This window comes from Callorhinus ursinus, unplaced genomic scaffold (genome assembly GCF_003265705.2).
Source record: "Callorhinus ursinus isolate GAN/ISIS: 27379988/994484 unplaced genomic scaffold, GSC_fseal_2.0 scaffold2, whole genome shotgun sequence".
In the NCBI taxonomy this organism is placed as follows: Eukaryota; Metazoa; Chordata; class Mammalia; order Carnivora; family Otariidae; genus Callorhinus; species Callorhinus ursinus.
The window spans coordinates 70,441,288-70,468,500 of record NW_027397064.1 but is presented as its reverse complement, the minus strand read 5'-3'; the positions used below and the strand labels follow the sequence as shown (position 1 = coordinate 70,468,500).

General features: G+C 37.4%; 1 protein-coding gene and 2 long non-coding RNA genes across 15 annotated transcripts in view; 1 reads left to right on the top strand and 2 right to left on the bottom strand.

Moving 5' to 3' along the window:
• The window catches only part of PKP4 (plakophilin 4), a 228,825-nt gene that overhangs the window by 60,898 nt on the left and 140,714 nt on the right, over positions 1–27,213 (top strand). For all 13 annotated transcript variants that reach the window (XM_073883809.1, XM_025855694.2, XM_073883803.1 and 10 more), the window contains one exon: positions 8,751–8,887. In XM_073883809.1, coding sequence (XP_073739910.1) covers positions 8,756–8,887 — 132 coding nt within the window. In that variant the 5' untranslated portion in view covers positions 8,751–8,755. The remainder of the gene's footprint in view (positions 1–8,750; positions 8,888–27,213) is intronic.
• Positions 10,115–11,918, bottom strand: LOC141370986 (uncharacterized). Its single transcript, XR_012375554.1, has 3 exons — positions 11,759–11,918; positions 10,746–10,850; positions 10,115–10,179 (listed from the first exon to the last, which is right to left on the bottom strand). It is a non-coding gene; the product is annotated as an uncharacterized lncRNA (long non-coding RNA).
• LOC141374785 (uncharacterized) lies at positions 19,354–24,065 on the bottom strand. The gene is made up of 3 exons (XR_012381903.1): positions 23,995–24,065; positions 22,967–23,217; positions 19,354–19,425 (listed from the first exon to the last, which is right to left on the bottom strand). It is a non-coding gene; the product is annotated as an uncharacterized lncRNA (long non-coding RNA).

The following is a 27,213-nucleotide window of genomic DNA, read 5'->3' as shown; positions in this document are numbered from 1 at the left end:
AAAGAGAGAGAGAGAGTGCACACACACCCACACATGCTTGGTGGGCGAGGGGAGAGGATGAGAGAAACTCAAGCCTACTCCACTCGGGGCTTGATCTCATGACCCTGAGATCACAACCTGAGCTGAAACCAAGAGTCCCACACCTAACTGACTGAGCCACCCATGCGCCCCTCAATTTTGAAAAAAAAATTTGTTCTCTTTATTCCATTGATTGAGATTTTTATTTTTATCCTATAACTTTATTTCAAGGTCTCTGGCTGTTTCTCCTTAATGTACACAGCTTTCAATTTAAAAACAGCTTCATTCAGGCACAACTGGGTGGCTCAGGTAAGCGTCCAGCTCTTGATTTCAGCTCAGGTCATGATCTCAGGATTGTGAGATTAAGTCTGGGTGTGGAGCCTGCTTAAGATTCTCTCTCTCCCTCTTCTGCTGCCCCCCCCACCCCTATATAAATAAGTAAGTAAGTAAGTAAAGCATCATTAAATGTTATTTCTACATACTTCACTTTACTTTCCCTGTTTAGGGAATTGGTCCCTTCTGGGCATCAGTAGCTGACTGAGGCCCTGCTCTGTCTGGATCAACTCCTCCTTTGACCTTGTCAACTGTTTGAGCATGTCCAGGACAAGGGCAGACCACCCTGCTGCACTAGCTCTACCCTTGATCATCTGATCTTGACCCTGACCTAAGAACCTAGGACCTGGTATCTGAGTAGCCTGAGTGTGCAGCCTACCCCCCACCCCCACTTGAACCTGCTCCAAAGCAGTCCCTCTTCTGTTTGGTGCTATGGTTCCCTCTGGCATTTTGCCATAGGTTTATAGTCATTATTTTTCTGACTTTTTAGCACACTGGTGTCAGTTCTAAAATTTCTAGACTAATTTTCTTATTTTAAAAAAGAAAAAGGCCTTTTCTGTCATTTCATGGTGTTGTGAGTTGGAAAAGAGTAGAAATGTATGCTCATCATGCCTTTTGATCCAGTCATCACCCCTCAGCTTTAATTACATTCTTAGCCTTTTGATTACCCCCATCTTTTTATCAACCTGTCTTTTTATCAGCCCTTAACATTCCAGGCTTCTTCTTTTTCCTCATCTGTGTAACAGATCCCAAATCCTACAAGGTGAACCTGTAAGATTTTCCAAAAAGAAATTTCCATTTTTCCTTCTTAGCTGTCCATAACAAATAAGATACTTTTTGGTTTTATTAACAGTTTTTCAATGTTTATCTGTGTTACAGGAACTGTGTCCACACTCTGCACACTCCAGGGAGCGTCATTCATATAGAACACAATGTGAACTGTTGCCTGGAGGTGTGAGCAGTGTTGAGCCTGATGTTATGTATTAACTACGTGTTTTATTTTCAAAAATTATTAGTGAATGGTATATGGGGTTGCAGACATTTTATTTTGTAGTGTAAGACCCTTTTTTTAATTGAAATAAATACCTTCAAGACATTTATGAGTTATACAATTAAGTGTCTTTTTTTAGTGTAGTTTTAGAACCAGAAGTAGATCAGTTCTCTTAAAAATGGATAGCCTTTAGTATTTGAGCTGTTAAATAAAGATTTTTTTTTTAAAGATTTTATTTATTTATTTCAGAGAGAGAGAGAATGAGAGATAGAAAGCACGAGAGGGAAGAGGGTCAGAGGGAGAAGCAGACTCCCTGCTGAGCAGGAAGCCCGATGTGGGACTCTATCCCGGGACTCCAGGATCATGACCTGAGCCGAAGGCAGTCGCTTAACCAACTGAGCCACCCAGGCGCCCCAGTATTTGAGCTGTTAAACAGTATTGCATTCTATTTATAAATACTCTAAATTTTTCTATTTACAGATCACATCTGATAAGAATTTATCATATAAGTTTGTTCTGGTATATTAATATTTTTCCGTTTTCATGAAAAAAACTATAGAAAAGTTCATAAAATGTATATACAGCTAAAAGACATTAAAGAGCTAAAATATCCGTTAATAATTGCCCATACCAGTCCAGCACTCCAAAAGTTCTTAATGTCCTCTCTAAAATCACAATCTGCATCTTCCTTGCAGAAGTAACCACTCCTTTGACTTTGATAGTCATTTCCTACAAATGCATCCTTAATAAACAGTTTTATCTTGCCTATTTTTTAAACTTTACCTAAATGGAATTCTACTGTTTGTATTCTTTTGTGACTTCTTTTATTCAACAGTATACTTGTAAGAGTCATTCTTGTTGTATAGCGCTGTTGTTCACTTGTTTTTATAGATGGAAACACAGTGCATGACTATACCACAATGTATTTACACATTTCACTGTTGTCATTCGGGTTGTTTACAATTCAGAGCTTCCATAGAGTGCTGCCATGACCTGACTTACATGATTCTCCAGTGTTTGTGTGCAAGAATATCTCTATATAATCAGGAATGGAATTAGTGGGCTATGGAATATATGTATCAGCAGCTCAACTAGATAGGTGCCAAAATGTATTCCCAAGTGATGGCTCCTTTACATACTGATCAGCAGCCTGCGATATTTACTATTGTTCTACATCTTCACCAGAATTTGATATTGGTAAATGTTTTGTCATTCTGGGGGTTGTTTATTGATATCTCACTGTAGTATGAATTTGTATTTTTCTAGTTACTAATGAGGTTGAGCACCTTATTTTTGGCCACCTAGATTTCCTCTTCTCTGAAAAGTCTGTTTACACCTTTTGCCTTTTTTAAAATATCAGGTTATCTTGTGCTGATCTTTTGATTGTAAAATCCATAAGCCAAAACACTTAACTGCTGTATATAGTTTATTCTCTAGAATTACTCTGCTGTTTGGCATATAGCTCCCTTCTAAACAAATTCTTGCCAAGAAGTTTCAATTTTTTGGATGAACTCTCTGATTAGAAGTTTAGTATGTAACTATCTGTAAGCTTCCTAAAGAGTTGCAGATTTTAGAAATGGTTCTTACTTCTAGGATATTTTAAAACTCTAACTGTGAAAAGTTCATCTAGTACTCCTTTTAGAATTCTAGAATAGATTCCATATGGTCCTGAAGGTGTTTAACTTCTGGCGCATATTCCTGATTTCCCAGTACCTCATTCTTCTGTAGTTCCAGTTTCATTATAAGTAAAGCAAAGAAACTTGTCTTTACTACATAGGATACTCAGTGATTTTTTTCTGTTTTTACTATTGCAGTATTTTGTTCATCTAATGCTTATTCCAAAATGTTTATTATCCTGTATTATTAATATCTTGGTTTGAATAAAACTTAAATAATTGTGCTTATTTTCTGTCCTTTATTATTTTTCTTAATATGTTCTTAGGCATCATTATTTGTCCTATCAGTTTTGAAATGGTTGTCATCAATCATCACAGCATTTTCTGAGCATTCAGAATGAAGTCATGAGAGGGGCACCTGGATGGCTCAGTCATTAAGTGTCTGCCTTCGGCTCAGGTCATGATCCCAGGGTCCTAGGATCAAGTCCCACATCGGGCTTCCTGCTCAGCCAGGAGCCTGCTTCTCCCTCTCCCTCTCCCCCCTGCTTGTGATCCCTTTCTCACTGTGTCTCTCTCTGTCAAATAAGTAAAATCTTAAAAAAAAAAAGAAGTCACAAGATATGTCATAGTCCAAAATACTAATGCAAAAGAGGAGAGAAAAATACATAGACTCCAGTTTATATCACTGGATAAGATGAAACAAAGTATACTTAGTATACTTTGGCCAAAAATTGTCAGTAAGGAGAGTAGAAATGAGTAAATAGAGGAAAATACAGCATGTAGTTGATCTTCTATCCCAGAAAGATTTAGCACAGAGACAATTTTGTGGATTAGTATCATCTGTGATAAAAGTGATTATAGATATTGAGTCATAGGCTTTGTCCATATATATTACATGCATAGCTGAATGTTACATCCATACCCTGCATTTTTTTACATCTACATTCTCAAGATTCAGTACTCAGTCTTGAATGTATCTAGCCTGCAACCTTGGGCAGAAAAATTTCCCATTACTCAATGATAGTTCACTGTAAGATTGAGATACACACACATACACAAATACCAATAGTTGCACATAAAAGCTTCTTTGTCTTCAATAAAGATGATAGTGAAAGTACAGAGTCTGCCTTCCAAAAAGTGTTTTTACAAGGTGCAAAAGAATGCAGTTCAGCAGAATGTTAAAAATAGACCTGGGCAAGAGGAAATTTAGTAAGTAAAGCCTGGGATAAAATGAGAAGACACTTGTAGAGTTGGTCACAACCTCATCTCAGGTTTGTACAGCCAGACAGAGAAACAGCACTAAGATTTCCAGTGTCTATCATGCCTTCAGAAAAAGCACAGCTTCCTGCCCTGCAGGTGCCTTTTAACAGATAGCTGTGAAATGATAGACAACATTCCGAAAACTGAGGAACACTCACATCAATTCAGAGTGTAGAAGTTGTCTTATCTTAGTGTCTGCCTCGGACACTTGAATATTTAACTCCGAAAGGAAAGCCCGTCCTGAGCTTCCTCTCCTGGCTCAACTTTTAATTTTGATTAAAAACAATATAACCATTAGCCAAATTTGATTAAAAGTATAAAGACAGTAATAATAAAGGCAAATACAAGTTTGTCACAAAACCATTAGTTTTTGATCCAGCTCTTAGGATCATAACCTAAAATGTCTAACCTTGTTCGTCAATAGCAGCCCTTCAGAGGTTTATAGACATCTGCTTGTCTGCATAGTCCTTCTCTTCTTGAGCTCAGACTTACTCTTCTTGTTCTGTTAGCTGCCCTTCCCATGTCCCCCAACTCCCACCCCCACACTAAGGTCTGAGCTCCTGTGGAGTAGGAGCTGTCATTCATTTTGTCCCTGTTCCTGTGCCTGGTAAGAATGACTGAATACTTTGACCATCCTACTCATCCTCCCCTGAATGGATACATTTGCATCTGCTTCTGCAAATGTGCCGCCTGTAACTGGACCTGGACGTGTCCCAAGGAGCCTGAAGGAGAGGTGTACACTAACATGTCCCCGTCTTCCTGTCATCTTAAATACTGATACCAACACAGTATAAAATCACCTTGTCTTTGGAGCAGCTTTGTCTCATGCATGGTTCACTCATTCTGCTCTTGAACCTGAAGTCCCTAGATCTTTTCCCTAGCGTGCTGCTAAGCTAACCTCAATATAAGACCCCACATTTATTCCCGTTGTTTTTATCTCGTAGAGGTAGCTCATTATTGCAGTATAGCAATCTTTTCTGTATTTTAATTTTATTATATGGATTAATTCAGTATTCATAGTCACTGAAGAATTTGAGCATGCCTGTGTATTATTTACATTATAGCTAAACTTTTTGGTTAGGATTGGGTCAAGAACAAAGTTCTCTGGCATTACATTAGAAACCTTTGTAGGAAGATATGTTTCCTTCAGACATTTTCAGGCTGCGAGAGTCAGCAGTTGCCCTGTGCCAGCCGCAGTTCTCTGATGATTATAATATCGTGGGGGACTTCTAATATACATGCCTCACTGGAGTTTAGACGCACTACATTTCCATGGTTACACTGCCAAAGACAGAAATTAGAACAGCTTAACATGACTTTTCTTTGTTGTGCCCCTTTCTGGTTCTCACAGATCATCTCTTGGATAAAATCCTTTTAAGAATCTCACCTAAGATCTATGTCTAGCTCTCTAGTTTATGACGTGAAGAGAGTCTACTTTCTTTTTTCAAAAACAGCAATGGCATTTTCCTGCTTCCAGTTTTCTGGCACCTCTACCATTCCCTGTGATTCTCCAGAGTCCCCAAAATGCTTCGATTTTCTCAGGTCCCTAGAATGTGCTTGTCCAAATCAGGCAAGTTGAGGTCATTGAAGGAAGCACAAAGCCTTATTTCTCACGGTCCCTTTGCTGTAGAAGCACTCATTATTTTTTGGTGGCTTTTTTTTTTTCCTTTGCTAATGGGAAAAAGTAATAATCTTATCCTATGACTCTAGTTGTACCTTGGTTCCTATGATTCCTTAAATTGTTATGAGAACTACAAGAAAGTGGATAGAAGACCTTTCTAGGTTTAGAACTTGTCAGTACTGTGGCATCCCTCCTCTGCCCAGTGTTGGGTTATGTTATTTGGGGACTGTTCCAGAAATGAGGGGCAGTGAAGTGTCTCACCCTCAGATATGCAGGGGCACCGTGGTCATTCTTCAGTCCAGCAGTGCTAGCTATTGCCTGCAACATCTTTCAGTCTTTGAGGAATCAGAGAACAAAAAATATCATCCCTGCCTATGAAAATCTCCTCTCCTGCCTGATACTGGTTTCTTTTACAAATTCATAAGTGTTTCACAGCCTCTACCTATTAACTTTGGTATTGTTATTCCATCGCTGTATCTTGCTCTACTTGGCCTTGATCTGATTCATATTTTGCTGCCTCAGCTAGGTGATGAGGCGCTAATGGTCAGTGACCCTGCCTTATGCCCAAACCCCCTAGGCCCCTACACATGTGGGCAGAGTGGTATTTGGAGAATGCTCATCTGATATTGATCCTGGACAGTAAGAATCATCAAAGTAAATACTATGAAATAAGTGTGGTATACTTACAGTGATGGAATATAATTACATCTTTCAGTAAGGCTCTTCCTATTTATATAAAGAATTAATAATTACTTCCCCAGTGATGTTTCTATTTTCTCCCTTTCTCAGATTTTCTTTGTGCACTGAATTTGTTTCTCTTTTCCTTACACATTGGTATTTCATGATATTATACTCTTGACATTTAAAATTTCTGATTCTTGGCATTATTTGTTTCACTGTTGCATAGTAACATTTTTGTTCTTTGCAACCATCTGCTTATTTTAAGGTGTGTAGTTTTTCAGTGGCATAGAATACTTCCATATCTTTACTTGCCTTAAATGTTAATCTAAGATCTTTATGTGTGGCATTCTTTTCTTCATAGACTTCATATCTTGTTTATAGTCAGTACCCAGTAAATACAGAAACGGGCTATTTTATTCAGTTGATGATATTTTAAGTGTATTTTATATCTCAAGCCTACATATACTAAAAAATAAAGATTCCCATAAAATCCTTCCATTATGCTGTAGAAAGAATTAGTAAGCCCTTTTTTAAGGAGGAAAGTGGGGCTCAGCAATGGTAACTTGTCCAAGGGCACTTAGGTTTTGATCCTAGACTCACTCCAAGACTAAATGAAGTTCCTCCTCTACTCATACTCGAGGAGACCCTCCTCCTTGCAGGTAAGGCTCCATCTAAACTTGGGCACCATAGAAATGAAAGAGAATTCACCTGCTAGAGCAGGCATACAGACTCTTCATGAAGCTGGCATTAGGGAAAGCACTCACTCATCCCATTCACTGCCCATTTCTGCCTATTAATATGGCAAGTATAAAGCAACTACTGTTAGAAGCCTGGAACCCAAACCCACCTTCACTAACGTGAAAGTCAGAAGAGTGAGGATGAGAGCTGGGGAGAGGTCAGGTGGTATGCATATATCTTCCCTTCTCTTATAGATGATGATTTTAGAAAAAGCAAGCTGATACTGAAATTTGAGGGAATGGGGGAAAAAATTCCCAGATCATACTATGGAATTGAACATTGTGGAAGTTGATAAAAAAAATCAAAATATAACAATAGGGTAATTCTTAGGAGAAAACTATGAAGATTGTCAATAACAATATTTATGGTCTGACATATCCATATATGAGCTTACAGAAGAACACGTTGAACAAATAAGGTCTCGTGCATATCATAGCCCTTGGTGAGGTTTGCCTGATGATTGCCAGGAGACGTGGGAAAGATGGCCAGTCCTTCATTTATATGCTCATTTATTCAGCAGACGTGTATCAAACACCTGTTACATACGCCAGGCACTGGACTCATCTCATGGTTCGAGAGACTGCGCTCTCAAGCAAGCACACTGCTGTGTAAACAAGTTACTAAAATATTTACAACATGTTAGGTGGGAATCTTTTCCCAGTCTTCCAAATTTATGAAAAATCCCTGTCAGGTCAGTGGTCTGGCAAACACATCACTCTTGGTGCATTGAGGCACTCCGTCTCTTGCTTTAGAACTCATTCTTTTATAAGCTGTGCACCCGAGAAATAGACCCTTTTTAAACACCAACTCCATTGCCTTTGTCATTTTTGGTAATCAGATTCTTCTAAGGAAACCATGTTAGCTATAATACTACACCAAAGATATCCTTGTTCTAATTATTAATGCCTTCCGTTTCTTTTAAATACAGGAGACTTGTTTATTTTCAGGCCCAAGTTTTAGACCTTTTTTTTTTTTCCTATTGCATAAGCCTCTTCTGTAACTGGTAAAGCATTTGCATATTTGTAGACGTCTTCTTGTATGTGAACTTTACAAACTGGCCCCTATAGCAATCTAGAAGATTTATTATTTGCTTCATGATATAATCATATCTACGTACTGGTTATCTGATTAGAAAAATCAGCAATTCAACAAGCTTCTAACAGTTTTATTGTCCTTAGTACATTTTTAACTAAGAGCCCTCCTCCCCAACACTTTTATGTCATTTTTTTGCTATGATGTTGTTTATACACTTTCTTAGTATTATTATTAGCGCTACTGCTACTGTTATTATTATTTTAGTATTTAGTCATACCAGCTGTACTTTTGGCCCTAGATGTTGCCTTTTGAAAATCAAATAGCCGTAAGGAGTTGTGATCTTTGTGCGTAGAAGTCTATAGTATTTCCTAGGAACCATCTGCAGATCCTCAGTCCCTGCCTGTTCCTGCATAGGAGCCCATGAACAAGTGTTAACTCTTTGCCTGCTTGTTTGCAGGAGGAATGCCCGCTCCTGAGCAGGCCTCATCGGTGGAGGAGGGGCAACCACAGACCCGCCGGGAAGCTGCCTCCACTGGCCCAGGCATGGAACCCGAGACCACAGCCACCACTATTCTAGCTTCCGTGAAGGAGCAGGTACATCCTCTTACTGGAATTTGCAATCAATTATTTCTTCAATGCCTTTAAAAATTAATCTTTGGTTGTGTTTTAAATTTGTCTAACGTCCTTGATGCCTTCACGTTTTTTAATTATAAGGTGTTTACATCCCTGAGTACATTGGGATGACTGGCACGTAGAGCCGCTCCAGGTGCCAGTCAGAATCGGAACATGCAGGATACTTGTGCGTCTGCAAGTAAGGACAATATCGATGGTGATTGGTGTCTCTGTCTCCCCCACATTGCAGAGTGTGTGCATGCACGCCAAGCCTTGTGAAGCGTATTTTACACTGCTGACTTTTCTATCAGGACTCTGGCAACTTGAGGCCTGTAATATCCTTAGATATGTTAAACATTTTAACAATTTAATATAGGTATTATATAGGGTTGTCTCTGTGATTTTTGGATAAAGGCTATATTTGTTGTGTTTGTCTGAATCAAAGTATATTCATTTTGTGAGCTAGTGTTCTAAAACTTGTCAAACTGTGCCAGTTTGCTTCAATGTCATGTTTATGTTGACTTTTTTTTAAGGTACTTAATGCTATTTATTCTTCACATACAAGTAGCCTTCTAAATTAGATCTTATCTTTTGTGCTTAGAGAAATTGGAATTCCTGAATTTAATTTCTTCAGATTTAAAAGCTTAATAAGGTGAATGTAAATTCAAAGCTCCAGGGATAGGTTTTTGTTTTGTTTTGTTTTTTGTTTTTTGCCCCCTCCCTGCAAAACAAAACAAAAGAAACGTATATGCCTTCTGTGTGGGTTTTTCTGTTGGAAATAATTTAATATTACATTTTTTTTTATCCTTATAATTAAACCACTGATTCTTTTCTTCTCAAGAGTTATAAACTTAGATGTATATTTGCTGGAATATTCTTTCAAAACTCAGTATCAGCAGTTCAGACAACTAATGATGGCAGAGTAAAGGAATATTTAAGACCTCATTATTTTACTGTTTGCTGTAACTTAGAGCTAACTGTGTAGAGTGAAAGAATACCCCAGAATATTTGACATTAGAGCTGTGCTTTCAAGAAAAATGATTTCATAGCTTATTCTAGTAGCAAGATTTCAAAATATTTTCCATTCCCCTGCTGAAATTTGAAGTTTTCAAAACATTCCACAAACTAAGAATTTGAGAAGATACAAAAATTGTAGCCAGTACTGTTTTCATTTTCCACTAAACTATAGATTGTCCAAGCTTCTCTCACCTTTAGGGAGGAAAAAAGGACTCTTCTTATTGCACTTCATAGTTGTCGAGATTTGACCTAAGGAGCTGTAAAATGAGAAGACTCTGATTTATTTTGAGCTGTTAGTGTATTCCGCATTTTGGTGAAACATGATGGTAAATTTATCAAAATGCCCAGAACTGACTTAAAGCTAGAAACCGTGTTCAGTAAAACATAGCTACAGGAGCTTTGCATTTGTACCTTGAGACCAGATGATACTCTGCATGTTGAAGAAAATTGGAAACCTGTCATGATTTTGGCACTGGAATTCCTTGACAGCCTCAGATGACTTCAACATTCTGTCTTTTGTTGATAAATAGTGTTCTGAATGAATAATTTGTGGGAGATAGCATGAAGGGTTCCTGTTTCTGAAGATAGCCAAAAGAATACGGGTATTTGCTATTTTCGAGAAGAATTACCATATATCTCCCAGATTATTTAGTTAGCGGGAGGCCATACTCTACTCTTCTATTCCTGTTCTAAGAATTTGAGTCCACTAATATATGTTTGCAATTTTCATGCTTAATTTCTTTTAAAATTGTTTATCAGTGCTTAGTACTCGGAATTTCATTCAACCCAAGACCATATCCATCTCTTGTTCCAAGATATTCACCTGATTTTAAATAGCCAACTCGAACTTCCAGGCACGATCCTCTAATTTTTTTATAGATGGGGTAGAAACTTCTTAGGACTTTCTTGAAATGTCACTTCCTATCTTCTGCCCAATGAGACAGAGCGTAGAAAAGTTAGGAATTAAAAAGCTAGTTACTATTCATCTTATATATTTGATTTGAAAATAACTAGTCAGAATGTGATGTTCTTAATTGTGTTAGGCCCAAATGGAATAGTTAATGTCCTTGATAATGTATTATATCAAAAGAATAATATTCTTGGGTGGGAGGTATAATTTTTTTTTTTTTTAATCTCACTACAACGCAATGTTCACAGCCATGGAGTGAAAACATGAGCTTCGCTGATCTCAAAAAAAAGACCTTGTTTGGTGGCAGCCATGTGTCAGGAAGGATGTTTCATTGGGTACAGAAGGAAGAGACCCTTTCAGTGCAACTGAGTAGATAGCCTGGGTTCCTACACTGCACCCACTACTTCCTGTGTGATTTTAGGAAGATTTCTTAACCTCTCTGTGTCTCAGTTTCTCCTCTGTAAATTGGTAACAGTGATGGTTATTGAGGACATTAAATTAACCATTGTAAAATGCTTACAGTGGTGGCTGGCACTTACTAAGTGCTCATAGTAAGGGCTAATATTACTATTTTAATCAGCATTTCTACCTAAGAAGAAAAGGCGCCTCTTAGGAGGAACTGGTGGTTCTATTTTTAAGTATATGTATAGGGATTCACTGAGCCTTCTTTGGACTGATATGAAAATAAAACAACTTTGTGTATATTGAGCTATGTTTATGCTATGACTGTATTTTACTTCTGCATGGCAGGAAACTTTCAAAACTTCACCATGCTGGTTTCACAAATTAGAACAGCCTTATGTATGTATTATAAGAAATAGAGCATGTAAAAATAAATTTTACCAACATGCTGATTTAGTGCAACTCAAACATAATGTCAAGGCACTTGGTTAAAAAATTGGAAAGTAATATCTTTTAACACACACCTGAATTTTGAGAGGAGAAGTCTGGGTTCTTCTTGAGTAAAAGTACATCCAAGCCACTGAAATTACCTCACGTGTACTCCCCCCGGGCAATTCGCAGTAAGTAGTAGAGAAGGAAATCACAAGCAACCAAAGCAGTCTTGTTAACAAAGCATTGGTCTGTTAATATCTGAAATTGGATTTGGGGTGTCAAAACCACAATTAAATCGTCCTCTACTGGGCCACACTTTCCCTAGGATCCCAAAGCAGAAGCTCTTTTTTATTCCTTGACAAAATGTTGAGATTCATATTCTCTCCCTTTTGTAAAGTGATAACCTTTTACATTGATGTCAGTCACTTAGGTGCATACCTGTGTAGTTATAGAAAAAGTCCTTGCTCTTTGGCAGATAGAAAGGAGCCTGCTTCTGTTCAAGTGCTGCCTCTTCTGTGATGCTATTTGTACCCCAACTGAAGTCAGATCTCTCTCCTCCTCTTTAGCACTTTATACCACTGCTTTAACTCTTAGTATGCTCCTTTGCATTATGTAATCAGCCACCTAACAACAGAGCCATGTTTTATAATTGTTTCACACACATGTTACAGGTCCCCCCCCCCCCGCGCCTTTAATGATATTAGACTTGCAATAAATGATTGCTCAGAAAGGGAGTGGTTGAATAATACTGTCTCTCAGATTACTTTGTCACCAACTAACTGTGAAGATAATGGGACCTGTAACCACATTCATAGAGCATTACTGAGCAAGAGAATCTCAACAGATAGCACTGAGAAATGTAGCTACTCAACGGTATATTCTTACCCTTAAGACAATTTGAATTGAATGTGTCCATATTGAAGTAGGAATTAAATCTGACCTCTGCATGGAGCAAACTAAAATTTCATTTCCTATTAGTGGTCAAAAAATGACACAGGTGTTATGAATTTCACTTCCCATCTGTCCAGCTTAGCTGAAAATTAAATGTAGGGAAAAGAGGATGTGGTTTATCTTGGTAATGTCACAGAATATTTACCAGCATCATGTATACCAAGTGATAGAGGTGACCCCTGAAGAAATCTCTTCAAGGATCATGCTTTAAGAGAAGTAAAAATCATCCCATGGGAAGAACAAATTAATGTGACCCTTGAACTCAAATCCAAAATTTCATGAAGTGCCAGTTAAATGGAAGCTACCAGTTGGCTGTAATCAAGATCAGCATTGGACAGGTTTTCCTGCTCAGCTCAACTCCTTAATAAGGATCCAGGAGTCCATGATGAATACAGATATTGGAAACAAAGAATTTTTTTGTATCCTGATAGTTTTCAAGTATCTGGCAAATTTAAGAATGGTCTGGTCCTAACTTGGTATCTTACATGTTGTAAGATAAATAGATATGGCCACATGTGGTGCCCACAAAGGGCCCTGCCTCCTCCTGTGAAAACCTTAGGCTTAAATTATTGATTTCTCCTTGAAGTGGTTGGTAAATATTTGGATGCGGAAGAATTGGAATTTGATAAGACACTGGCTGCTCATCCAGAGCTTTGCTGTCACCCCCTGCAACTTGGATGTGTCAGTGTGCTACCTTCACAGGCACAAAGGAAACAGCCAAAGGCCATGTGTAGGCCCTTACTATCAGTTGGGAGAATATAGTGTAGTTTTTATAACTGATAGGATGTGATCGGGACTATAGAAATTCTTTAAAAGACCATATATGGCCAATCATAGGGTTAACAAGCATATTTCATGGCTCTATATAGGATGCAAGTTGATTTGTGTTTTGTAGAATCACACGTAATATTTATTACACTCTTTTATCTTCTGTCATAAAATTGCTTGCATTATTGAGATCTCTATATGAACTTGGCCATATGCAGGCACTTTAACTTCCATTCTGCTGTTCCCTCACAAACTGCACTCTCATTTTTGGCTTCTGATTTAAGAAGTTTGGAAACCACATTTAAGGTTGAGGCCAGTCCAGATAGCATGAAATCATAAGCACAAAATAGATTTGGTAAAACATGCTCATTTTATGTATACTTTTCTTACTCTGGTGAAGTCCTAAATTAGGTACTGTATATACTTCTTTTGTTATCTTTGATGAGTGAAAATTGCAATTTCTTTACTTGTGAGGCTCTCAGAGAGAAGCCTCAAGGCAGTATTTTCTGACTTCAGTGAAAATTTCAATTCTACCTTCAGTGTAGCCGTATTAACTTAAGTGAAACTTAAATATCAAAGAGTGAAATGAGAGTCATTAAAGATCCTTAATTTTTGAAGGTAGAATAAGGAACTTTGGAACCAACTGTGCCCTATTGATATTACTTCATTTTTGCATGGATATGTTAGCTTCAGTAATTACACACCCTTCCTGTATGGCAGAATGCCCAGAACTGAACAAATTCCAGTGCAATTATTTACTTTATTCCTCCGAAACTGAAACAACTCAACTGTTGTGCACCTGCCTTTGCAGCTTCCTTTTATTTGGCCCCTCAGTTTATTTACAATGAAATCATTCTCTCTGACACACCTCAGCCACATGCAGAAGACAGAATTTTTATTTCAACCGTAAACAAGCATAGTTTTGTGCTTAGCTAAAAGCACTGTAAGTACAATGCCTAAAACTTCGACTTTTTCCTCTTAGTAACTTAGTCATTTTTCCTACTGGTAACTGAATTATCCTGGCAATTGTAATTACCATGTAACGTATAATGAAGTCTTCCATGCCTGAACTGCATCATCAAACACGAGGTAAGATTGGATCTTTTCTTAGTGATTTCTGTGGGATCATCAAATTTTACAGCTTTGCCTCCTTAATATTATAGAAATGTGGTTCAACATGAGGTCAAGTGGCAGAGCTCTTGTGACACTATTTGGCCTGGATTCAAAAATTCTGAATCCTGCCACTCGTTCTCAGATCAGTCCTTTTCACTTGTGTCTGTTGTGCTCAGAATGTTCCCTGTGTTCATGGTGTAGGATATCCATTTCAGGTATCTCTGTGGTTAAGGAATACAACAGAGTATGACCAACAGGTTTATTCAGTATGTGAGTGTATGCAAAAAAATTGTCCTTGCAACATAAAAAATTAGACTGCCAACTTAGCTAGCAACAAGTATATACGTTTTTTGATAGCCTGATAAGTGATCAGCTGGACCTGTTAGCAAAGTTGCCCAGTCTTACAGGTCCCAGAAGTACGTCCTGAATAGCTGCGTATTTGTTCTGTTTGATTCAGTTGGAGACATCTTTTTAGGTTTATTAAGACTCTAGGTTTTGTTTATTTGTTTTGTTTTGGTGTGTTTTGTTTTGTTTTGAAGAGCTCTTCAATTCCAGGAATTTGAACAGACTCCATCTGGCTTTTCACACATAGCTAGATCACATATGCAGACATGAAATACATAGTAGGTGCCCAAAAATATTTATTGGGCTAATGAACTGGGAGTGTAAAAATGCTTACAGTCCTGCTGTAGTTAGCTTTAGTGCTTGTTTTTAACTAAATAAAAAATATTGATTGAAAGCCTACTGTGAGCAAAGCACTCTATCCAGGAAAGGGAGGGGAGGAATGGTAAGGAGGCCTACAAAGGTGATCTCTTAGTATAGTTTCCACCCTCAGAAGAATGCAGAGGCACAAACCATATTGTATACTTTTATGTGAAGTAATTGACACAGTATGAATATTCATTAATGGAACCACAAAATCCAAGAATGTGTACTTTGGCCCCTTTTTTTATTTAAGCAGGCTATAGATATGTATTATATTGTATCAGTTTTATATAAATTTGCTAACTTAGGCATTTTTAACTTCAATTTTTGCCACTGAATTAGCATTACCTTTTGTTTACATTTGAAAGTAATAGAGTATTTTTCCTTTATTAACACTTAAAGTTAAGCCTGACTTTGTATGTTTAAAATGATCATTTCCTTTTCAGTTGAATAACAATTCCTGTTCAGAGTTAAACTATGAATATAGGATATAATTTCTGCCCTGTACATGCAAACTTTATGCTATTAAAGTTAAAATGACTGACTGCTGAGTCCGTGAGATTAAATGCGTGACAGGATCATTCAGCACTGAATTCCCTACACTGTGTGATCGTTTTTCTTTTTAGAATCATTTCTGGAGAGAAAAATATTTTGGAAACATTCTTTTTCCCTCAGGTCTAACCCTGCGCTTACTCCATAGCTAGAGCAAAACAGTCTGTCTTCATGTGAAAGCGCTTTCAATTTCTCAATTGCCATTTTTGTTACTTTGGCAGAAATGGGTCCATATGGTCTTACTGTATCTGTTTATATATTATAAATGTATTGTTTCCAAAGTGATTGGATCTGCTTGTACGTCAGCAAAGTAGTTTCGGTTATGATTATTTCATTTTAGACATTCCTAAGGTTTGTTTTTTTTTCAAGTAGTTTGAAGACAAATCTCTGCCTTAGCTTATAGTCTTACGAGTTTTTATGTACTCAGACCTTAATGCGGGGGTTGCATGTAATAGAAACAGTCTGCAAACACTTTGAACGAGCACATTATTGAAACTTGAAGATAAATGCATGTTATGCAGTTAAAGTCTGTATAAATCATATTTCAGAGATGAATGTGGCTATCATAAATTAAAAGATAGTTTTCTTAGAATTGAAATCTCTTGGCTCTTGAAAGAAAATGTAGTTTTTCTTTAAAGATTGGAGCTCTAGGCATTTTTCAATGTATAGGCTCTTTAATTTATATTTTAATTTGCAGACGTTTACATATGAAAATTCCTGTAGAGCAGCATGACATCAGAAAGTATTCATCCTGTGGTATCATCCTCTGTAATGGAAATATATCTGATTTGCAAGTTCTCCTCAAATCATTCCTAAACCCTAAATCAAGATAAAGGTCCTTAGTCACTGCATAGGGCCTTCTATTACACTATTCTAGGGGAATTAAGGCTTACTATTTCCTTCATACTTAGCATTTCTGCATTCTGTTTTTCCTTTAGAAATTCCTTTCCATCATAAAGTTGTTCTGTTCATAAAAACAGTTCTCCCCTTTGCAAGTATTTTCATAAATTGTTTTATTTAAAAAATAAAGAGTAAACCTGCCTTGCCCAAGTGCAGAGTAAATTGGCACCTCCTTTTTTTCATTCATGACCTTAGCTGCCTTACATGTTTCTTGCTTTAAAGCTATAACTGTTGTAAGGGGAGAAGCTTGCTGGAGTTTTTCCATTGCCCCATTTTCTCATTTGTTTCTTAATAAGGTGAATATTGTTTTCTTTATATAATGGAAGCGCTTCACAGCAGGATCTTGATTTTTCTCTTACTTCAGTTAGCAAAGTATAATGAAAAAGTGGATTCTTATTAAACTATTTTGTAGAAAAATGTATCTTAGTAATTGCTGCTGTTGGCATTATTTTAAGCTGCTGATGAGAAGATTTGATGGTCTGTAGGTAAGAATAGGAAACTTAGATTTGTATAACTATGTGTACTGAACAGAATGCTGTTACATGTAGCTTATTTGATTTGCATGACAGAGTAAGCAAAACATTTTACAGATGTGTAACTATTTTATTTGGTTGAGTTTTTTTAAATTTCTGAACCCTTGATAAAACTTCTTTTGATTCCCCATTAAAAACTTTGAAGACATTCACCCTATTGTCAGAGTTGGAGGGCTCTATTGTAAGGCCAGTAGAAAGGATGGAGAATGGTCAGTGGACTATCTATGCCAGGCCTGCCTTTGTGATCACAAAGACCGACCCCCCCATTGCTTTACTGGGTTTGCTGCTTTTTAGTACAGCCAGACTGCTGTTTTCTTCTCTCCCTACCATCATCACTGCTACCACCACTATTACTGGAAACAAATGATTAATTTGGAAAAGGTTTTATCACAAGGATAGGATATAAGAATCAGTGAACTCTATGGAGTAGAAATCTATTAGGAGACTAATAGCTAACATTATTACTTATCATGTGCCAGGCATTGTGCTAGGTGCTTTACATGGATGATCTCCAGTGTTCCTTATCACAACTTTATGAGTTAATGCTTTGGAAAAATCTCCATTTTTTTGGCCACTGAACATCTGATCCAAATTTCTTTATTCCATGCATTTTCCCATCTTAATAGACTTGGGAAAATATATAGTCTTAAATGATACAGGTAAATTGTTTGAGTAAATTGCTTTTAATCCTTAAATTAGCCACGACATTTTCTGTTGCTTTTAACCTAAAACCCTGAATTATTCAGACAGTTGTTATTATTGCCCCTACTTAACAGGGAAACTGAAACTCGGGAAAGTTGATTAACTTGCCTAAACTTACCCAGTGAATTAGGAGGGAATCTGAGATTCATATCTAGGCAGGTATGGTACAGAGATACTTACTAGACAATTAAAATCTGCAGTGGAGTCAATAAAGAGAAGAATGGATACAGAAGAAAAATGAACCATTCACAAGATTAGTTGAGAAGTTATCTTGGAATATGAAGGAAAGGGAAAGAAAAAAGGTATGATAAATGTTACTAGACATAGAGGCTATAGAAAATGAATCTAACGTAAGCATTGTGAATGTTCTCAAGAAAGATTTTATAGTAGCTAGAACAGAAGCAATATGTAAATATAATTTTAAAACAATTTTTTCTAAGCAGAAAGTAAAGCTGTGAGTGTATGGATTTGAAGGGGTCATAACATTCCAGGCATCACCTATGGAAAAGAGACCGGTCTAGGAATAACCTTGACAAAATTTTATATTTACAAAGATATAGGAGAAGAAAACTACAAGAATCCAGATAAAATAAATTATTTATCTGCAAAAGATAAAATCAGACTGAGATCTAGCTTTGCTGAAACAGTAGATATAAGAACATAGAACAGTGTTTAGAGTGTTGAAGGAAAAATGCTTGTAATCCAAGAGTTTTACATCCATCTAAGTCATCTGATATGTGAAGGATTAAAAGGATATTCTCAGGTATTCAGAATCTCATGAGATATATTCACCCTTGCACCCTGGTATCCTTTTTGATAATTGAAGATATGTTTTCTTCAGGAAGTAACCAAATTTAAGACTCACCAATAAGAAATTCATGTTATAAAATAACTAGTGCATCTTTTTTACTCAATTAAGACTCCAAACCAAGGATCAAGGGTTATTACGTGTTATCAATTTGATTTTGCAGTTATTCTCCTGTGCTCTCCTGTTTCCTCTGGTCCACAAGCTACATACATAATCCTTGGATGGATGGATATGTTACTCTGGTGACCGCCACTATTGGCCATTGTTAACAATTCTGATTCACTTTTGATAATAGTAGCTAAACTGCTTACATGTTTTAGACACTCCACAGGGAGAATGCCCTGTCAGTAGAGAGTTTGATTTAAGAATTCAGTGACATTTTTCATTTGTCTCAGCACATATGATGTTTTGCAACCTGTAAACTTATACTGAATACTTAAATCATGGTTTGTTGGCTTATTGAATTTGTAAAGACCAAAAAAAAAAAAAAAGGCGAGAAATCTTCAGTTTGAGCTGGGAACAAACTTCTATTCATGTTATCATCTTTCTTGGAGCATTATTTTAATTGTGCTTAAAATATCAACATTGGTAATGTGATCTTATGTTAAGATATATACTCACTTAGTAAAGGTCTTAAAGGAAATTTCCAAAGGTGTTCTGGACTACAAAGAATTGGATTTGTATCCTTAGCACCGGACAAGGTAAGCAGCAGGAGTTTAGCAGATACCTGTTGAATGAGTGACTAAAATGAATGTAATCTGTGTAGAGTAATTACAAATGAGTAAGGAAAAGAGGGGTATTTGGTATTAACAGATAATTGACAACAGAAGGAATGTAAAGGACCAATATGCACATGAAATAATTTTCTTAACTCAGTAACAATCACAGAAATATGAATTAAAATAATGGGAATATATCTGCATTATAGTGGCAACTATTAAATCAAAGATAAAACAGTGTGAGCATTGTGATGTTGGCAATTTCATTGGTGAGAATAAATTGGCACAACCATTTTGGAAAGCACTTAAATGATCTGTAGTAAAGGCCTTAAAAATGGTTTTGTCTTTGGTTCAATAATTCTAATTCTAGGGATCCAGTCTAAAGAAATATTTACTGTTAACACAAAGTTGTTAATCACAGTGATGTTTCTAATATCTAAAACTTGGCAACAACCTAACTGCCCAATGTGAGTAGAAAGATTACAGAAAAAAATTATGTATTTAATGGGGTTTGCACAGCCATTAAAAATCACATTTTTAAAGAATTTTTAATGACATGGGGTGTTCACAATACAGATGAGAACATAAGTTATCTAACTATATATGTAGAGTCTTCCGTAGAAATACATATATATGTATGTATACACGTGCACTCAGTAATATAGGAGATACTCTTAAGGAGGTATGCTTTTCCCTGTGTATTTTCTAAGTTTCTTTTAAAACACATATAGTGCTTAGTAAAAATTCTAAAACTGCAAAATAATATGACCTAGGAGGTAGAAAGCCTTTATAAAAATTACAATAAAATGTTACTACAGTCTTTGGTTGACAGAAGGAAAGAATAGACATTTATATAGGTTGAAATATACAGAAAACTTGTCAGATGAACCATGGTTGAAATGGAAAATTTTGTATGACTATCATTCTTCAGATCCAGAAGGGTATCATGGCAGTGGTTAAGATAGGAGCTCCCACTTCTACCCCTGGCTATGCTGTGTGACTTTGAACTTTGGGTGAAGGCTCCTATATCCTAATGGTTCCAATCTTATTAAAATAGTAAGTACTCAATAAACATTCACTACAGTTGTTATCCTTGAGATGATAGGTTGTGGAAGCAACATATTCCAACCGGGGGGCCACTTAGGGGGACCTGGATCCAGAATGAGGAATACTCAGAGGGATGGACCTAGGCTAAGACTTAGCCCATAGAAAAGGATTCCAAGCAAAGGACTAGGCAGAGATTACATGCCTAAGGGCCCTTATGTCATCATTCTGATGAAGCTAATGGGAGGGGCCAGTGTCTGTCTGGATCTATGGAGATATGGGTTGTGTCATCTTAAAATAATTTTGCAAGTTCAACTCTTTGCAGCCATCTTTAGAGTGTATTTAGAAATCTCATTAAGAAATCCCTCTGATAAATCTTTACCAGTTGCCCTGGAGGGAATTCTACCAAGTATCATTAAGTAAAAGAAGGAAGATGCAGAGAAGTGTGATAAATACCCATTTTTTTGGACTGCCCCCCTCCAGGATATAAATTCCAAGGATGCTTTCCACTGTATTCCAGAGCTTAGAATAGTGTCTGGTACTAATCAGCTCTCAGTACTTGTAGAATACATATTGTTGAACATGTTTGAGTGTTTATGGAAACGAAGTAGGGAACAAAACACAAATATACTAGTGCACATCAGACTCACATTAATTATATAGGAAAGGTGAGGAAGTAAGAACCCCTCCCCAAAAAACAGTGTAGGAAGGGCATATCCAGAGTAAATAGTTTTTTCATGACATGTTTATGATAGATTGTGCCTGATTATTTTTCCTTGCTATTAGAAAAATAAATTCTGCAGGAAATCAGTAGTGAAAAGAGATTGTTCAGAAATGGATGTTTGTTTTCTAAAGTGTAATGGTGGTCCTTGCATCTGAACCGGAACCACATTACACTTTGGGTTCTTCTGCGTGTACAGATAGGTATCAGTCCGTCCAACCCAGCAGCCTAGTGACAGCAGACTGACTACATCTTGAAATGATGTCATGCATTTTTGTGGGGGGTGAGGATCATCTGTACTGATATGATTATATTTTCTAGCTTTTAAATGCTTCCAGCTATATTTCATTGAAAATGTAGCTTTAGTGAGTCATGTCTAAACCTGAAGAAATACTGTGCTTTTACAAAGAAGTTGAGAATTTGTCACTGCTGTGATGGTATATACCCCTAGTCTGTTCTCACATTCCACAACCTGAATGCAGTCCAAAGCCACTTGTAATCACCTGGACTGATTTATTTGTTCTGGCAGAAGTCACATTGGTGTACGCTAAATGTTCCTTTCTGATATATTCCTACACAAAAAGGTAAATGTAGTAATTGGGACTGTCTTATGACTAGAACTATGCAAAAAATATGAAGCCATATCCAATATAGTTCTTGTGTCTGGAAAATAACAATCCAATTTCAGAGTCCTTTATCCCAGGCAGACAGAAATGCACAAAAAAATGAGTAGATTGGCCACAAAATATTGCAAAGCCCAAGATCCATTTGCTATTCTGTGGCTGTTTCAGCTAGCATTTTGACTGCCCTAAGTAGGTTTTTAAATGTCTTGAGGAAACCACATTCACTATTACAAGCACCTTGATCACTCCAAAAAATGTCAAACAGCCACCTGAGAGCCTGGGCCGGGGAGTTGGGTAGGGGAGTACCAGCAAGAACTGAGCTAAGAAAGCACAGGTCCCTCCCATTATCTTCAGTTGGATGTTTTGGAAGGTGCTCCTGGGTAGGCTGATCATGATCAGCCCATCAGCCAGGGCATCCTCCCAGCTAGCCAGCCTGCCAGCGCACTCCTAGGATCCTCTAGAAGAGGCACACAGAGCCCTGGGAGCTTCATTTTGTCCTGAGGACATCACTGTACCATAGTGAATATGGTATGAGGTTACCTTCATTATTATTTATGGTAATAATCTGATAATCCTAACTCATCAGTGAACTCTTAATAGAATTTCACTGTACCGTTCTAAAGAGTTCAGTAGTTTTAAAATTCCTCTTGGTACGGTGGGAAGAATGGAGGCATTGATGTCCAACCAACCTGGCTTCAAGTCCAGACTCCCACAGATAACTTTATGGTATTGGGCAGGCCCCTTAACCTCTCATAGCCTGTTTCTTCCTCTGTAAAATTACAATAATAATGAATCGTTTGTTGGTTGTGTATTTAAAATGCTGATAATGCTTGGTACTTAATAGATGGTCAAGTCCCTCTTTAGAAGCAGAGCTAGCTTAGGTGTTTCATGAATAATGATGCTTTCTCTTTTGGGGAGGTTTTAGTGATAAAGCTGACATTCAAATCTAATTGCTCTTGAAATTGTTATAACAAAATGAAGCCACCCACCCAGTGTGGAGTATTGTTTACTCTGTTGCTCTTTATTTCCTACAGAGCATTAAATTTATTTTCCATCTTTACCTGCCAGAAATCTTTAACTCCCTATCTTCCAGTTTTGTTTGATGAGTTGAGAAAATCCCCATTTTTCTCTGTTAGAACCTGCCTTAGGACTCCTCCTTACCTGATATGCATTTGAACATTTTATCATCTAAAATGATGCAATACGATTATTCCACAAGAGCTCTCTGTTGCATATGAGAAGCCATTAATTGTTTGGAGAATATGAGCTGTGACTGGGTAGAAGCAGTAGGTTCTGATTCACAGTGCAGGATGATGTGCTCAGGCAATCTGATGTGCTCCAGGTATTAACATCATCACAGGGAGATGGGTAATGTTCTGTTTTGAACCCTTGAAGAAGACTCCCAACCTATCCTATTGAAAAGAATCCAGAGGAATTATTTCTTGGAAGTGTTTAATATTTTCAGTTTTTAATATTGTCACACGTGCTCTGTGACATGTTCATAAATCTTTATAAGACATGTCCGCAATTCCTACCAAACAGATGGCAGAAGTAAGAAAAGGTAAAACACTACAAATAAAATGAGTACCAAACTCTGATTGGACCCAGCAGTGTGTTTCTTATTGAGTGCTAAAGAATAGTGCTCTCCTTAAAAAAAAAAAATAGTGCTCCGATGCTGTGGCATTTAGTATCTATACACCAGGCACAAATTATTGATGGTTCCTAATTATCATTAATATTTATTGAGTGCTAATGTGCATGATGTTAAGTACTTTGTACATATCATCTCATGTAATCCTCACAACCGTCCTCTGGTTAAGTCTGTTGCTATTATTATCCCTGGTTTACAGATGAGGAAGCTGAGTCATAAGAGAGCTTGTGGAACACAAGTCCTCTGGAATGTTAACACCATCATCCATAGCAGAATCCTTTGTTCCTAGAATGGGACCTGCTGCATAATAGGTACTCAACTGATATTTGCTTGATAACTGAACTTGCTCACGTTCACCAGTCTGGTTAGAATCCAGAGACTGACAAAAGATTCAGTTCCAGGAGACTGACCCTAAAGCCTACAGCTTGAACTTACTTCATTTTTCTACCCCTCCCCTCCTTTAATCAGCCCTTTATTAGACTGAAGTAGAGGACATGATCCCAGCCCTCCAGATGCACAATCCAGTGAAGATGCTTACAACCCAATAAAGGTGTTCAGAATAGGAGTTGAGGGCAGGTAGTCAGGTCTGTCATAAAATGTGTGTCCCCTGGGCTTCTGGTTTAGCTGCTGTAATGAGACAGCATAATAGCATAGCCTAAACAAGATAGAAATAGAATCTCTTTCATGAAACATTCCAGAGAGTAACGGTCCAGAGTTAGCCAAGGCAACAGTGCCACCCGGTTGCCTTCTCTGGGTCTGAGGTAGCTGCCAGTTCTCATTAGGACTTGGCTGACAGGTAGGGGTAAAGAACCAGGGGGACATACACACACTTTCTTTTGGAGAACACAGTCTAGACGAGGCTTGATCTTCAGCAAGCAGTCCCCAAAGCTGGGAATGCACGCTCCAGTTGAGCAACAATGAGATCATTGAAAATGATTGTTAACAACCATGAGTCTTCTTGGGAAGAGGGTGGGTGCCCTGGTACCTAGGCCTTGTTGCCCCTCAGCTCTTTTCAACCTGCCTTACTGTACCCTCCTTTAGGTTAGCATTAGACTGGGCTGTGCTATACTGGATGCTTCATGGTAGGTCCATAAAGGACCAGAATCAGAATCATACTGATTTATATATTTCTTGAAAGATGATTTTGTTTTTCTATTTAACATTTGTAACAAAGAGGTGCTGTGAAGACTAAAATAAAACTTGGTTCCCTTGTGTTCTCAGTAAGTTTTTATTTTAAAATGCTTCTTCAAGTTCATCTCTCCTGTAAATGCTGCTTAAATTTTTTAAAATCCTCATACTGAACTTTTCAGGATATTGCCATCTTGTAAAATGATAATGGAAATTAAATTTTTAAAAAACATTCTCATATTGAGCTTTTCACATGTAGGGGAGGAAAAAGTTTTCCCTTTTTTTTCATCAAGGTTCTTCCAGCTGGCTTAGGAATTAAATTGACATGAGACAGATTAATAGGAGAAAAACCCAGTTTTATTACATGTGCATAGAGGCCCAATAATGAAATTGAGACCCAAAGGAATAACCAAGGCAGGCAGTTTTTATACATTTTAAACAAAGAGACATTAAGTAGTGAGGAACTGGCAGGATAAAGAAGGCAGAGGCTTCGGAGCTTTAATTAGTAAGGAATTCTAAGTGGAATTTGGGCTGAGGTGTAGTAGATTAGTAAAAAAATGTAACAAGGTATATGTTTCTACAGCTTTCACAACTTTTACTTCTTAGTACAGGGGTGGTACTTTTCATATGGAAGACTTGTTTCCTGCTTTCAGGGGGCAGAGAAGAGTCTGAGTATCCTTACACTGTTTCCCAAGTAGCTTCAATTCAGAATGATCAATATGCCATTGTGCCACATTTTGGGGTGGCCTGCCCTGGGCCCCTATACATGCTATTACTATCCTGAATATAATAGTAATGTAAATTGCTGAATATGCCCAGTATGATAATTAATGTTGCTGTGAGATCCTACATGTTTTGTTTCTTTTTTTTTTTAAGATTTTATTTATTTGAGAGAGAGAATGAGAGAGAGAACATGAGAGGGGGAAGGGTCAGAGGGAGAAGCAGACTCCCTGCTGAGCAGGGAACCCAATGTGGGACTCCATCCTGGGACTCCAGGATCATGACCTGAGCCGAAGGCAGTCGCTTAACCGACTGAGCCACCCAGGCGCCCCTTTGTTTCTATTTCTTTATTTCTCATTCTTATATTTGGAAAAATCATTGTATTACCCCAGCATCTTAAATTTTTTTTTATAATATGATCAGGTTTCTCTCCAGGGAACTCAGAGTCTCAAGTTATATTTGTAAACATGTTGAATGCTGATAATTCCCCCATTATTTGAGAACTTTTTCCTTTACAATTTATAATTGGAAATGAGTAAATTTCAAAGTATGATCTCAACTAAAGTAATTTGCCTTTAAGAAAGCAGAAGTCGGTACGCCTGGGTGGCTCAGTCGGTTGAGCGTCTGCCTTCGGCTCAGGTCATGATCCCAGAGTCTTGGGATCGAGTCCTGCATCGGTCTCCTTGCTCAGTGGGGAGCCTGCTTCTCCCTCTGCCTGCCGCTCCCCCTGCTTGTGCTCTCTCACTCTCTCTCTCTCTCTGACAAGTAAATAAATAAAATCTTTTTAAAAAAAAGAAAACAGAAGTTGTCTAATTCAAACATTTTAATCCATAAGAATAGGAAAATTATTTTATTCAACTTTTTATTCCCAGTATCTAGAATAGTGCCTAGCACATGGTAAGTACAATACTCAAACATTTGTTGACTAAATCATATTTAATTTTTTTAATTAAAAAAGTTTCCAATTTTTAATACATATACTCAAAACTGTAAAATAAAATACTTTAAATATTTTGAATAGCAACTGCACTCCAAATACCCAATACATCCACATACTGCACATGCACGCACACACCCATGCATTTGTTTGGATGTCAGGCTATTGGCAACTTCAGCCCTTTGAAACATACTAAAAATTACAATGAAAATGTCTCTGGGGGCGCCTGGGTGGCTCAGTTGTTTAAGCGACTGCCTTCGGCTCAGGTCATGATCCTGGAGTCCCGGGATCGAGTCCCACATCGGGCTCCCTGCTCAGCGGGGGGTCTGCTTCTCCCTCTGACCCTCTTCCCTCTTGTGCTCTCTGTCTCTCATTCTCTCTCTCTCAAATAAATAAATAAAGTCTTTAAAAAAAAAAAAAGAAAGAAAATGTCTCTGAATAACTACATGGATCCTGTACTTTGCTCTTAAGGCCCTCACCTTCAACCTCATTCATTCTAATTTTAAAATATATAGTTTGGTTATCTTTGTATTTTTGTAGAATATGTTTCAGATGTGCAAATTTGGCTAAGGGATGGCGAAAGGGGTCGTGAGGAGAGGGACCCACTGTCAGGAACAAGAAAGAGTGGAGATCAGAATTAGAAGGGGAACAGTGGTAGCCCCAGCTGACATTCCTAAGTCAAGAAAGGAGACAGAACAGCTTACAGGTATGTCCAGAGATTAATGATGTCTTCATCTGGTTGTGAGTGTTCTTAGCGATGCTCTTAGTTAGCAAGAAAATTGTGTGTCTTCTGTTTATTCTATTTAACAAGTTAGGAAGAAGTATAATACCTTAGGAATATTTGAAATTAGAAAATAAATTGGCATTTGAAGGATAAGCTTTGGATATCCAGAAGTTTTAATCCTATCAACAGCTTCTAAGTCAAAGATGACAGAGAAGTGAAAAATGATTACCTAGTGCAAAGGATCCAAA